Source organism: Siphateles boraxobius, unplaced genomic scaffold (assembly GCF_051911475.1).
Source record: "Siphateles boraxobius isolate OS27281-9 unplaced genomic scaffold, OSU_SipBor_1 276, whole genome shotgun sequence".
NCBI classification, from domain to species: Eukaryota; Metazoa; Chordata; class Actinopteri; order Cypriniformes; family Leuciscidae; genus Siphateles; species Siphateles boraxobius.
In genome coordinates, this window is record NW_027508894.1 from 217,695 (window position 1) to 232,500 (window position 14,806).

At 39.8% G+C, this 14,806-nt stretch overlaps 2 protein-coding genes across 2 annotated transcripts in view; both read right to left on the bottom strand.

The window, feature by feature from the left end:
* Positions 1 to 250: 250 nt before the first annotated feature.
* Positions 251 to 10,539, bottom strand: LOC143753352 (G1/S-specific cyclin-D2-like). The gene is made up of 5 exons (XM_077245676.1): positions 10,108 to 10,539; positions 9,263 to 9,478; positions 3,647 to 3,806; positions 1,882 to 2,024; positions 251 to 551 (listed from the first exon to the last, which is right to left on the bottom strand). The coding sequence occupies exons 1-5, from the start codon at positions 10,321 to 10,323 to the stop codon at positions 444 to 446; spliced, it is 843 nt and encodes a 280-aa protein (XP_077101791.1). The 5' UTR covers positions 10,324 to 10,539; the 3' UTR covers positions 251 to 443.
* A 579-nt stretch (positions 10,540 to 11,118) lies between these two features.
* LOC143753353 (bystin-like) overlaps positions 11,119 to 14,806 on the bottom strand; it is a 6,223-nt gene continuing 2,535 nt past the window's right edge. The window contains exon 3 of the mRNA XM_077245677.1: positions 11,119 to 11,626. Coding sequence (XP_077101792.1) covers positions 11,275 to 11,626 — 352 coding nt within the window. The 3' untranslated portion in view covers positions 11,119 to 11,274. The remainder of the gene's footprint in view (positions 11,627 to 14,806) is intronic.

The following is a 14,806-nucleotide window of genomic DNA, read 5'->3' on the forward strand; positions in this document are numbered from 1 at the left end:
TAGTGTGCAAAAATATTGATTATTTTAAACTCTAGGTATTTATCATGGTAGCATTTGTTTTTCTAAATTTAATTTATACTGATTTTAATTAAAAACTATGTGAAATTTGACAAAAACGTGCTTAATTGTCAAAACATCTTAATTAATATACGCTTAATTTCTTAATGCAAAAAAAAAATGTTTGATGTCAGGGTGAAATGTGACATTTGTGTGTGAGATTGACCCGGTTAGTGTTTGAAGTAAACCAGCATTCACCATCCTCATATTTTATTTTTTTACATATTTCAAGTTTAAAATTGAGAAAAGTTACATGTCAAGCGTAGAATTAATCATTGACTGAAATCAGCAGTGTGTGTGTGACAGAGCAGAACATCTGCTAGGTTAAAAACAAACATGAACTTGGTCAACCAGTGCAGTGGAACTGGGAACACTGGGAAAGCAGGCTAGAGTTGATCAGCCGTTGGGACGTCCCGATCCCGATCCACAGGTGTAGACGGAAGCGTCAGGCCGATGGTTTCCTCCAGAGATGAGAAACACTGAAGCAGAGAAGCCTGAATCACAGACACATAGAAAGTCATTATTTAAACTTTGTATCATAATTGTACCTTATTATGTCATAATTTTCAAGTTTTCCTAATGATTTCAACTTATATGTTATTATTTTCAATTTAAATCTCATAATTGACAAAGTCAAATTAATGTTATAATTTCCACTTTTTGACATATTTGGCTTTTTCTCAATTTTGAATTGTATCAAAAAAGTATGACAAACCTCCATTAGGATAAAAAGTAAAAAACTATGATTTATGTCATCATTTTGACTTTTTCTCATAATTACAATTTATGTCATAATTGTGACTTAGTATGTCATAATTTCAACTTTTTATGTCTTAGGTTTATAAGTCGATTTTTGGATAAAATTCAAAATTGACAAAAAGTTGTAATTCTAATGGTGCGTTCACACCGGACGCGAATAGAGCGCCTAGCACGAGTGATTTCAATGTTAAGTCAATGCAAAGACGCGTTACGCGCGTAAAAAAACCCTGCGGCGCGAACGAGGCGTAGAGCGCGGTGCGGTAGACGCGAATTCGCCTAATTTGTGCGTCAAGTTCACGCGAATAGCGCAAATCGAGCGTCTGGCGCGTTCCGCACAAATTATTTATTTAGTGCTTTTTTTGCATTCACGCGTTTGACGCGAATTCGCGTCTGCCGCCCCAGTTGAAAAATCTGAACTTCTGCGTCAAATTCGCGCCGCGTTAACCAATCAGGAGCCAGCTTGCTGCTGTCACATGGTGAAGTAAATATTTTACCACATAAAAACTTGATTTTAATATATGAGACATTCTTTTTGTATGCAATTTATTCCATATCTAATCTAGATTATATGAAACATTATTATTATTCTAATGTAAAGAGAACCAACATACTTTAGTGCAAGAACATAGTTTGTGACTGTGTTGTGTGAGGGAAAAAACTCGCCGAACTGGGTTCGCCTCCGAAGGGTCTGGTGAACCCAAACACGGCGATAATGATCCCTACGCCGCTGTTCTGCTCTCCAGAGCAAATACAGAGCGGTGACTCTCTCGATAAATGAACCATCAACAACAGACTTCTTGTAAAGAGATGGCCGCCAACGGGGTTTGAAACTTTCGCCTCTGACGCGTGTAAATTTCGGTTCAAACTTTTGTTTTTACGCGCGTCAGTTTCACTCTTGTCGCACGAATTAACACAAAGTGGTCAAGCGTCCAACTAGACGTGGTAGACGCGAATTTGACGCGCTATTCGCGTCTGGTGCGATCGCACAGTAAGGAAAAATGTTGAGGTTCACACACTGGCCGTACGAGTGTGTGTGTGTGTGTGTGTGTGTGTGTGTGTCCTCACCATGTCCAGGTCCAGGACGTTCCTCAGGAGTTCCAGGAGGTCGTCGGCGCTGAGCGTGTCTTTCAGGAGATTCAGTCGAACAACAGCTGCCGCCACACACGAACAGGCCACCAATGACGGAGCGAAGACCGAGAACTTCAGCTCTGAAACACACACCACAAGCCCCGCCCCCTAAAATCAACATCCACCAATCCTGCTTCAGCTCTGAAACACACACCAAAAGCGCCGCCCCTTAAAATCAACATCCACCAATCCTGCTTCAGCTCTGAAACACACACCACAAGCCCCGCCCCTTAAAATCAACATCCACCAATCCTGCTTCAGCTCTGAAACACACACCACAAGCCCCGCCCCTTAAAATCAACATCCACCAACCCTGCTTCAGCTCTGAAACACACACCAAAAGCGCCGCCCCTTAAAATCAACATCCACCAATCCTGCTTCAGCTCTGAAACACACAACACAAGCCCCGCCCCTTAAAATCAACATCCACCAATCCTGCTTCAGCTCTGAAACACACACCACAAGCCCCGCCCCTTAAAATCAACATCCACCAATCCTGCTTCAGCTCTGAAACACACACCACAAGCCCCGCCCCTTAAAATCAACATCCACCAATCCTGCTTCAGCTCTGAAACACACAACACAAGCCCCGCCTCTTAAAATCAACATACACCAATCCTGCTTCAACTCTGAAACACACACCACAAGCCCCGCCCCTTAAAAATCAACATCCACCAATCCTGCTTCAGCTCTGAAACACACAACACAAGCCACGCCCCTTAAAATCAACATCCACCAATCCTGCTTCAGCTCTGAAACACACAACACAAGCCCCGCCCCTTAAAATCAACATCCACCAATCCTGCTTCAGCTCTGAAACACACACCACAAGCCCCGCCCCTTAAAAATCAACATCCACCAATCCTGCTTCAGCTCTGAAACACACAACACAAGCCACGCCCCTTAAAATCAACATCCACCAATCCTGCTTCAGCTCTGAAACACACAACACAAGCCCCGCCCCTTAAAATCAACATCCACCAATCCTGCTTCAACTCTGAAACACACACCACAAGCCCCGCCCCTTAAAATCAACATCCACCAATCCTTTATCCATTAATATCCACATTAATAACAGGATTTAATCTATTAATATCAATTAATATCAGGATTTTATCCATTAATATCAGGATTTTATCCATTAATATCCATGAATAACAGGATTTTATTTAATAATATTCTTGAACGATAAGTATTATTTCCATTCTGAATCTTTTTTCCGAAGACATTTTGAGAAGTTCCTGCAGAACATTAAAGAAATGTTACCATCATTCCCAAATAAATGTAATGATTTCAAATTAATAAATAATAATACATTTATAAAAATAAAAATTAATATAAATTAATTTCATAAATATATTTTTTAACTCAACATTAATTTACTAAATTAATTCAGTTTTATCAAGTGTTATTGTGTGAAAAAATGAACTTAAAGTCAAATAATAAAAATGATAAATAGAAATGATAAAAATGCTTCACATATGAATGACAAATCCAGTTTATTCCTGATTCCCGTGTTCTTCAGTGCAGTGAGTGCTGGATGTGCAGATCGGCTGATGCAGTGACGGAGAACAAAAGCAGGAGATGATGAACGTGACGCGCAGCTTATACACGCAACAAAGAGCAGATCAATGACAGAGAAGCTGCTGACACTGTGTGTGTACGTGTGTGTGTGTGTGTGTGTGTGTGTGTGTGTGTGTACCTGTGGCGCTCAGGGCGATGTAGGAGTGTGTGTGTCTCCTCAGGGCCGGGTGGTTCTGCACTTCGAGTGGCAGCACCTGCAGTAACAGCTCCAGGAAGTCAGAGGGCAGCACTGAGGCCAGATCCCAGTGGAGCCGCGACACCAGCAGCACCTCCCACTGCTGCACACACACACACACACACACACACACACACACACATTACACATTACACATCACACACACACACGTTGCACATCACACACACATTACACATCACACATCACATACACACACACACACACATTACACATCACATACACACACACACACATTACACATCACATACACACACACACACACATTACAAATCACACACACACACACACACAAACAAACACACACAAACACACATTACACGCTAGCACCACCAGTAAAGCTCTACTGGGTGGTTGCCCTGCACGCTTAATAAACAAACTACAGCTAGTTCAAAACGCAGCCGCTAGAGTTCTTACCAGAACCAGGAAGTACGACCATATTAGCCCGGTTCTGTCAACACTGCATTGGCTCCCTATTAAACATCGTATACATTTTAAAATATTGCTGATTACTTACAAAGCACTAAATGGTTTAGCTCCCCAGTACTTGAGCGAGCTCTTAACGCATTATAGTCCTTCACGTCTATTGCGATCTCAAAACTCCGGCCAGTTGATAATACCTAGAATATATAAATCGACTGCTGGCGGTAGATCCTTTTCCTATTTAGCACCAAAACTCTGGAACAATCTTCCTAACATTGTCCGGGAAGCAGACACAGTCTGTCAGTTCAAAGCTAGACTAAAAACACATCTCTTTAACCTAGCATACACATAACACTCTATAGACTTCTATAATTCAATGTTAGGCTGCTTAGATTAGGTCAGCCGGAACCGGGAACACTTCCCATAAATCCTGATGTACTCGTTACATCATAAGAAGAATGGCATCTACGCTAATATTAGTCTCTCTGTTTATCCCGAGGTTTACCGCAGTCCGCCGGATCCAGGCCGTATCCGGATCTGATGAAGGACCGTCGCATGGACACGACGACAACGCATCCCTGAAGTGCCAGCCTCATCAACACTGTGAAGGCCTCATGGACACCTCAACAAACTCGTCTCCATACCGGCGTGATGACTCCGACCCCAACCAGATGGAACTGTTAATTTTATATTTAACAATACTATTACAACATTATTTTCCTGTTATCTCTGTAAAGCTGCTTTGAAACAATCTGCATTGTAAAAAGTAGGTGTGCGCCGATCCGATACTCAGTATCAGTATTGCTCCAATACTACCAATATTTGCCGGATCGGGTATCGCCAGACAAGACCATCCAAATCCGATATTGTGCGTATGTTATTGTTATACAACACAAAAGACACAAAAACATTATAAAGCACCATAATGTTTTCGTGTACTGTATTCCAAGTTTTCTGAAGCCATTATGTGAGGTACAGATTTAAATCGTTAAATTAATCTTCACCTAAGTGCTTCCCTCCGCTGCGGCTGTCATTCATTCTCCATTCAGCATCAAACAGCGCGTCGCACTCGGGTAAAACAGTCAACACGATGAAACTCTCTCCAAGATGAGTCAATGTTCCTATTATTATACTGTAGATCTGTAGATAAAGGTCTATGGTTCGCATAAAAGGACTTTAACTTGCTGGACTTTCACGTTACTTTCTCCCGGGTGTCTGTTAGATCACAACACTGGAGTAGAGAGCGATATAATTGCTCATCACGCGCACATTAACTGACATTTTAAACTGTTAAAAGGCTCAAACTATTGAAATAATAAATTATATATATATATATATATATATATATATATATATCTTCCCTTTGTGCTTTGAACTTTTCAATGTGATGCGCTGCACACCGTGACTCCATGTTGCTTCGAGCGCATCATTCTTCGCTCGGGATGCGCATAAGGTTTCGTGCCGCTCTGATTTGGAGCCTTTCATATTACAATACTTTTGCGCAATGGCAGTTTATTGATAGCCTTAGTTGTTCTGTCCAATCTATCATATGTTGCTGCTTCATTAAAAAGTTGCGCTTAAAATTTTAAAAGAAATGTCTTTTAATTATATAGTATATTCAGTGGGGGAAATAAGTATTTGACCCCTTGCTAATTTTGCAGGTTTGCCCACTTACAAAGAATTTAACGATCTATAATTTTAATCATATGTACATTCTAACAGTGAAAGACAGAATCCCAAAGAAAATTCCAGAAAATCACATCATATGAATATATAAAAATTGATGACCATCTGATGAGGAAAAACAAGTATATGACCCCCTACCAAACAGCAAGCATTCTGGCTCCTACAAGCCAGTTAGTCTTTCTTTAAGACACAGCCCCAATCCCAACCAATTATCTACATCAAATACACCTGCCTCACCTCGTTACCTGTATAAAAGACACCTGTCAACACCCAAACAACCAGCATCCAACATCACCACCATGGGCAAGACCAAAGAGCTTTCTACGGACATCAGGGACAAGATTGTTGATCTGCATAAGGCTGGGATGGACTACAAGAGAATCGGAAAGCAACTTGGAGAGAAAAGATCAACTGTCGGTGCAGTTATCAGGAAATGGAAGAAGCACCACACCACCGCCAACCTCCCTCGGTCTGGGCCTCCACACAAGATCTCGCCTCGTGGGGTGTCCCTGATCATGCGAAACGGCGAGGAATCATCCCAAAACCACAAGGGGAGAACTGATGAATCAACTGAAGGCAGCTGGGACCACAGTTACAAAAGAAACGGTTGGTAACACACTACGCCGTCATGGATTGAAATCCTGCAGCGCACGCAAGGTCATCCTGCTCAAGAAGAAACATGTACAGGCCCGCATAATTTCGCCATTCACCACCTGGACGACTCAGAAGAGGCCTGGAAGAAGGTGATGTGGTCAGATGAGACCAAAATAGAACTTTTTGTCCTCAACTCAACTCGTCGTGTTTGGAGGGCAAAGAACACCGAGTACAACCCAAAGAACACCATCCCCACCGTCAAGGATGGTGGTGGCAACATCATGCTTTGGGGGTGCTTTTCAGCCAAGGGGACGGGACAACTCCATCGTACTGAGGGGAGGATGGACGGGGCCATGTGTCGTGGAATTCTGGACCAACATCTCCTTCCCTCAGTGAGAGAGCTGAAGATGGGTCGAGGATGGGTGTTTCAGCACGACAACGACCCTAAGCACACCGCCAAAGCAACAAAAGAGTGGCTGAAGAAGCACATCAAGGTTCTGGAGTGAGCTAGCCAGTCTCCAGACCTGAATCCAATTGAAAATCTTTGGAGGGAGCTTAAAATTCGAGTTGCCAGGCGACAATCTTGGAACCTGAAAGATTTGGAGGCTGTCTGCAGGGAGGAGTGGGCCAATATCCCTGCCGAAATGTCCACAAACCTTGTCACCAACTATAAAAAGCGTTTGACATCTGTGCTGGCCAAGAAGGGCTTTTCTACAAAATATTAACATGCTGTTTGTCCAGGGGGTCAAATACTTGTTTTTCCTCATCAGATGGTTATCAATTTAAATAAATTCATATGATGTGATTTTCTGGAATTTTCTTTGGGATTCTGTCTTTCACTGTTAGAATGTACATATGATTAAAATTATAGATCGTTGCATTCCTTGTAAGTGGGCAAACCTGCAAAATCAGCAAGGGGTCAAATACTTATTTCCCCCACTGTATTTTGTCTGTATATTGTTTTACAAAGTGAGGAAATTAATGTTTAAGTCAAGCTTTGATGCCTTTAACAAAAGAATAATCCCAGTCTCTTCCCCACAGTGAGGCATACAGAGACAGTTTATTAGGTAATTCGGCACTGTTTTTTTAATTATTATTTTAGTATTGGATCGGTACTCGGTATCGGCCAATCGGTGTCGGAGGCAAAAAAGGCGGATCCTGCCACCCCTAGTAAAAAACGCTATATACTAAATAAAGGTGACCTGACGTAACAAACACTAGAAACACAAAACCTCATACTGAGACTGCCTTAACCACGGTAAAACCACTGCAATTAAAATAAATAAACTAAATAAAAACAATAAACATAAATAAACAAACAATAAACATAAATAAACAAAAGCAATTCACAATAATAATAAGCTGAATTAGGGGCCGTTTACACATACCGCTTTCAACTAAAAACTGAAAACGCAAACTTTTAAAAACGGGCTTTTGAAACCGATACCGTTATCATGACTTTGTAAATGCTAATTTGTGAAATAGGTGACATACAATACAATACAATGTTTATTGAAAAAGCACAATTTAAAAACTACCGAAACTGACCAAAGTGCTGTACACAAAAAACCACAAGCTGTAAATAGGTGTAACACACGAAAGTAAAATCATAAAACAACAAACTAAACTAAACTAAAATTAAAATGTTAGTAAATATGTAGAATGTCACAGGTGTTTGTTTTATCTTATTTTACAACGCTTCAAATCAGTGATAATTAAGCATTATTTATTTACTGTTATAGTATTTAATAATATTTTTAATTAGCATTTATTTAAAAAATGTATTATTACATTCAATCGTTTAAGTTTATTTTATGTGCTTTTGTCATTTTTAATGGCTCGGTTTTTTATATTTCTATTCAAATTTCTTTTTTAGTTTTAGTAAAACGTATATTATTTAAGTTCAGTTCAATTCTCATTTTCATTCAGTATGGGCGTACTAAAATAACTCAAACGAAATACAATAAAGATAACAACTAAAGCTTTCATTTATTTTCAATTTCAGTTTAATTTTAGTAATGGAAGTACTTCAACTAAACTTACTTTATTTCAGCTAATTGCCAAGGTAACATTTCTAATTTCAGTTTTTTTTTCCATTATTTTAAATTTCTAATATTTATATATTATTCATTATGCCAGAATTGCAAAAACAGCGGAGTACTATTCTGTCAAAAGTGTGCATTCGTGCATGTTTTTTTTGGGGGCGCTAATATTACCCACAATACCTTGCGCAACAGAAGACGAAGAGTTTAATTTTGAGTTTTGCAATTGTTTAAAGCTGCAGTCCGTAACTTTTTTGGGTTTAAAATTATCCAAACTAAATTTTTAAGCAATACATAACCAGCCAGTGTTCAAAACTCTCTGCTTGCCGTAGCTCGATGCTAAATGCTAAGCTTGTAATAATGTTTATAACTCCAGTGGTTCTGGTGGATTTCAGCGGGAAATTCGAGCATGTGTTTGTGTTATTACATCACATCCGTACACATAAAGAAGTCTCGGCTAGTAGGCTACGAGTGTGAGGATGTTGAGCTGGAGATTATAGACTTTCCTCACAGCAATTGATATAATTAAACTTATTAATTTGATGGCAGAGATGGCGACAAAGAGGAAAAACTACGGACTGCAGCTTTAAGATAAACATGGGGAAGTTGACGCAGCAGTGTTCACGAGCCTAAAAGTGACGTATTTAGTTCTCAAAACGACATTGAACATTGTTGATATATTGTGTGTATTGTATACAAAGTTGTATATCATTAATGTAATCTCTGTATGGTTTGCAAGCACAATAATAAAAAATAGAAAAGAGCAGCCCTGTGTAACTGTGTCACATGACCTTACCAGGATCTCTGGGACGGTGACGGCGTGGTCCGTGTAGACGCACAGCTTGGCGGCGCTCAGAGGAACCGATTCCCTGAGTTTGGAGGCCAGGAACATGCAGACGGTCCCCAGAAGCTGCAGGTGGCATTTACGCAGGGCATTCTGGGACATGTACCTGTCCAGGTAGTGAACGGCCAGAGGAAACACCTCCTCCTCACACTTCTGATCCTCACACACCTGCTCAAGAACAACACGCATGAGTCCTCAGATGATTCAGGATTCAGATCAGAAAGATTCAAATCAGTGAATCAGTGAATTTGATGTTTTAGACAATGTATACGTACAATTCTGAAATAAATAACTTAGTTACCTCTGAAAACTGATCACTGTAAATTGTAATGTGGACTCATGCATTTTCTGTAAACTGCTTTGAAATAATGTGTATTGTGAAAAGTGCTACAAATAAACGTGAACTGAATTGAATGTATTAGACATCATCAGATCAGTATGATTCAAATCAGTGAATCAGAATATGATTCATAAGACATAATCTGACTAGTGATTCGAATCAGTGAATCAGAAAACGATGTATTACATTATTTGATCAATATGATTCGAATCACTGAATCAGAATACGATGTATTAACATCATCTGACCAGTATGATTCGAATCTGTGTATCAGAATAAGATTCATAAAACATAATCTGACTAGTGATTCGAATCAGTGAACAGAACACGATGTACAGGTATTACATTATCAGACCAGTATGATTCGAATCAGTGAATCAGAAAACGATTCATAAGACTTCATAAGATCATTATGATTCGCGTTAAGTGTTCGTTTCTGAAGTGTAACGTTACTCACCTGAAGCATCCAGCCAGTCAATACTCTTCGCATGTAGGGCAGCACGTCGGTCTGTTCGGTACCGGGTTTAGTGATGTTCGGTCTCTCCGAGCTCAGCAGGTTCTGACAGACCCGCTTGTCTTGGAGCAGAACCGCGTCTCTGAACGCCCGAACCGGTCTGGACTTTATCTGAGAGCTCGAGTCCAGTTTGACATGTTCGTGACAGAATAACTCCATCACAGATTGGTCTGACGGATTCACCGGTTAAACGATAGAATCAGTCACGCGGGATATACGTTAACAAAACTCTTAACGGACCTACAAACTATATACACTGTACATTTAGCCGAATTCATAAGTTAAAACGCATTATTTTATTCAATTTACGGAAGGCTGGTGCGCGAGCTGCGGCGCGCGGCGTGACCGCTCTCACGAGAATCGACGAATGATCGTTGTGACGTCACATCGAAGATCGTGTCATCGAGAAACAAAACGAACGTACTTTATTTTAATCTGGATTGAAAGACTGAGGGAACTTGATCTGGACTGGAAGAATTCTGGAGTTTCGTTGCATGTTATCACAATGACGATAATTGTTGTTAATGTTTTTTTTTCTCTTAATTTCTTCAAGCATTAATTTCTACATAATAAAATGACATACAACTTTGTATACAACACACAAAATATTCCGGACAGGGCCTTCAAAATTTATTTTAATGATACGAGGTCCTAGTCTCATGAACTCCACAATAACTTTTTTTTTCATTTCATAAACTAAATTTAATAACGTCCACCTCAGCTGACATCTCATTACGATTTAATATATAATTTGTCATAGATATCTATCTTATCCCCATCTAATCCATTTATAAATAAATATAAAAATAATAATATATATATATATATATATATGTGTGTGTGTGTTTGTGCGTGTGTGTGTGTGTATATGTACACAAATGTTCTTATATTTTACTTGAGATATAGATGCAAGGTAACCGTTACAAGCACGAGTGCAAAAATAACAGGTCTGGATGAGTTTACGATTTTATTAAGTTCTAACCAAGTTTAGTCCAAAAATATGAACATTGCATCACAACAAAAATGCAAAATATATTATCATCATCATCATCATCATCATGTTATTCCAGCACGCTGTCAGAACTGATGCATAAAGATGAAGTTGCGCGGTCAGTCGACGGTCATGGCGGGCGTGGCGTTCTCCAGGTCTCGAGACTCGGCGTTTTGCAGTTCTCGCCGGATCTCGGCCGTAATGCCCGCGTGAATGTGCACCCTCAGCAGGTCCAACAGCGCCTCCTTCTGTTCGGAGGACAGGTCTGCTCGGTAGCGCAGGGCTAGCGTGAGCAGGCTCTGGTGCCACAGCACCGGCAGCGTCCGTTTATCGGAGCGAAACGACAGAAAGTGCGCGACCAGGGCGTCGAGCACGCGGAAGGGCAGCGCGTACTTCTTATCCAGCAACAGTCGCAGGAAAATACTGTTGGCTCCGTTATACTCCATCTCTGCCAGTTTCAGCATCGCAGCGCTGCAAAAGAGGACAGGAACAAACCATTAGTGGCGCAAACAACTACTTTTTCACTCACCGGCCAATTCGGCTACTACATTTTTAAGATACCGGCCATTCAGAACTTCTACTAGCCACGAACAGAAAGAAATGAAGCAGATTAACTACGTCACAGCTTTGGAATTAAATATTATAAAATTTGGATTTCATACATTCAAAATCCTGTCATCCAGCATCTCCTCTTCCTCTTTCATTCTCAAACATGTGTTTTAGATGGACAGATCAATAATACAGTACAAAGAACATTAAAAATATGATGTTGGAAAATAGCAATGTGTTTTCTGTTAATCAAATGCTTTTTAATCTTCTCCAATGCTTCAATGCAAATGAACAAGCGCGCTGTGATTTGTTGTGTAGTGACGTGTGTGTTCAAGTAATCCAGTTATGAGCAGATTCTGCGCAACACACTGTATTTAATATATGATTATGACTCACGAGTTGAGTATTTGTGTTACACAAACTTCCCCAGCAAAGTGAGTAAACATAATAATAAGCCTTCATATTGGCTCGTGATTTGACAGTGTTTCCCGCCACAGCTGACTCCACACGCATTTCATTTGCTCACTTCAAACCCTGGGAGCAACAAATCACAAAATTCATGGTTCGAGATATATATATATATATATATACACACACAGGTGAAACTCAAAAAATTGTAATATCGTGCAAAAGTTATAATTTTGATGATAATGGTTTACAGCTTATGAAAACCCCAAATTCAAAATCTCAGAAAATTTGAATTTTACAAGAATTCAATAAAAAAAAAAGGATTTTAAATGCAGAAATGTCGGTCCTCTGAAAACTAATCATGCATATGTATATAGTTATATATACTAAATATATTAGTTTCACCTTTTAATTTGAATTACTGAAATACATGAACTGTTGCACGATACCCTAATTTTTCGAGTTTCACCTGTGTATATATATATATATGGGGGGGGGGAACTTTGCTTATCATTTATTGCTTAAAGCTTACTTGAAGTTCTTCGATACCACTACTGGCCTAACTGATAAAGTTCAAACATTATTATTAACAAGTGAACAGTCAGTAATAAAATAAGCAGAAATACTCAAGCAGAGATGAACACTGAATAACAAAGTTACAAAGTCTAACAGTATTCAGGTGCAGAAATTAATAATTAAGCCTAAATGTAAAATAACACTTTGTTCACTGTAGAAATTAAATACGGTTTCATCGTTGTTAAAGCTGTATTTTATTGTTGTATTAACATTAATGACACACAACAGCAGGAATATTAGTGTACTGTCACTTTAAGACTGAATACACTCTCTCAACTGTTCACTCATGTCAGAAGCGAGAGACGAGTGTGTAGACATTATCTTGTGTTTGTGTGTCCGTTCAAGCGCAAGGAAACGTGAAAGAGGAATCAGCTGTGCGCACAGATATTGCGCAAATCTTGATTTTCACCTCTTTTTCATCGTTTAAAACCATTTGAATGTGTAAATTGGCAAGAAAAAACACGTCCAAATGATAAACTTTCACTCTACGATGGTCAAATTTAGCAGTTAATCCGCGAATCAAATGCGAGCCGAACCGTACGCGGTCCGTAGCAACGCTACCGTTAACACCGTGTCCTAACTGCACGCGGCGCGCGATAAAAGCGTCTTTTCCACGTTAATCAGAGTTTTGCCCTAACCAGCCGCGACGGCAACACTCGACGATTAGAAACGTTTCTATTTTTCTGCTTAGTCGCGCTGGAACTACAAACAGGCACTGTGTATGTGCTTTATTCAATGTTAAAAGCGTGTATTGCGACTGAATATCATTTAGTGCTGCAGATTTGTAGCTGTAAAAGCGGATAATTCACCTCAGATCTAGAAATTAAACAAATGGAAACAAGAACGTTCAAACTTTAAATGGTGTGATAGTTGTGAATTTGATTATGTAGCCCAGGGCTATTCAATTAGCTTCATTCGAGGGCCGGATTATTAAATCGAAAAGTTGAGGTGGGCCGATGGGTTTAGATTATTTATTGAAACATAACAGTATCAATAAGTAAGCTAAAGTAAACATAAAAGTATTGTATTTACTTGGAAATGTGGAACCCAACAGTATGCAGATTTATCAGATCATAATACATAACTTATTTACACCCATGTACAAATATATGAATTATACAAGATCATAGCTATTGGTAAGAATTATTTTATTAATAATTATTATAGGCTTAAATTAAAATATTCTGACAGTGAGATCATAGGTAAATGGCTGCTCACTCACTCACACTGTATAATAAATGCTTAAACAGGTAAAAACTATACACACAATTAATTATATATTCCTCTAGCCCCCTAATAAATCTAATGCAATATAAATGACTATAACATAGTATTCAATATAAATATTCCACATTTCTGCCCAAACCATGGTAAATTACTACAGTACATTCATGGTAAATGTTTGTAAGGCTGGTGATTAGGGATTTAGTCTTCTAACTTCGTGTTTCTGCTATTTACCTCATCAGTCGTGTTGGGAATGTTGAGGCTGTTTCATCCGATTTAAAACTAGTTAAAATCATTGAGTGATTTGTGGTTTGTAACAGAGAGATGTGGAAATCGCTTCAGATGATTCAGTGACGGAACGGTCCGAACGAATCCGAATCGTTTCAGACCGTTATGCAAGCGCGTTTGGCCAATTCATGGAAAGGAAATAATCGAACCAAAGAATGATTCATTCAGGAATGATTGATATCGCTAGTTCAGTCGACAGAAATACGGGACACACACATAATAACTGTTGAAATATTCGGACTGAAAAAGTTTCTCAGGTCAGTCGGAGCGCTCATGGTACACACACAGTGCGTATAGCCGTACAGCTGCAGGCGCCACTGCGGCCACGCGCATTTCTAACCAAATTTAGCCGCACCGCCAGGAAAAGAAGAGGAGGGAGGTCGGGGTGCCCTCGGGCCGGATGGAGATGATTGGCGGGCCGGACCTGGCCCGCGGGCCGCCAATTGAATAGCCCGGATGTAGCCTATTATCCATTTTCTCACGACTGCCGTCAGGATTACTCTCCGTGCGCTTGCCGAGACTCCGCCCACGCGCTGTTCTGATTGGCTGTGGGTTTGATTGATTTTGTCGCGTCTCGTGTGGACGGACAAATTATTTGTCGCTGGT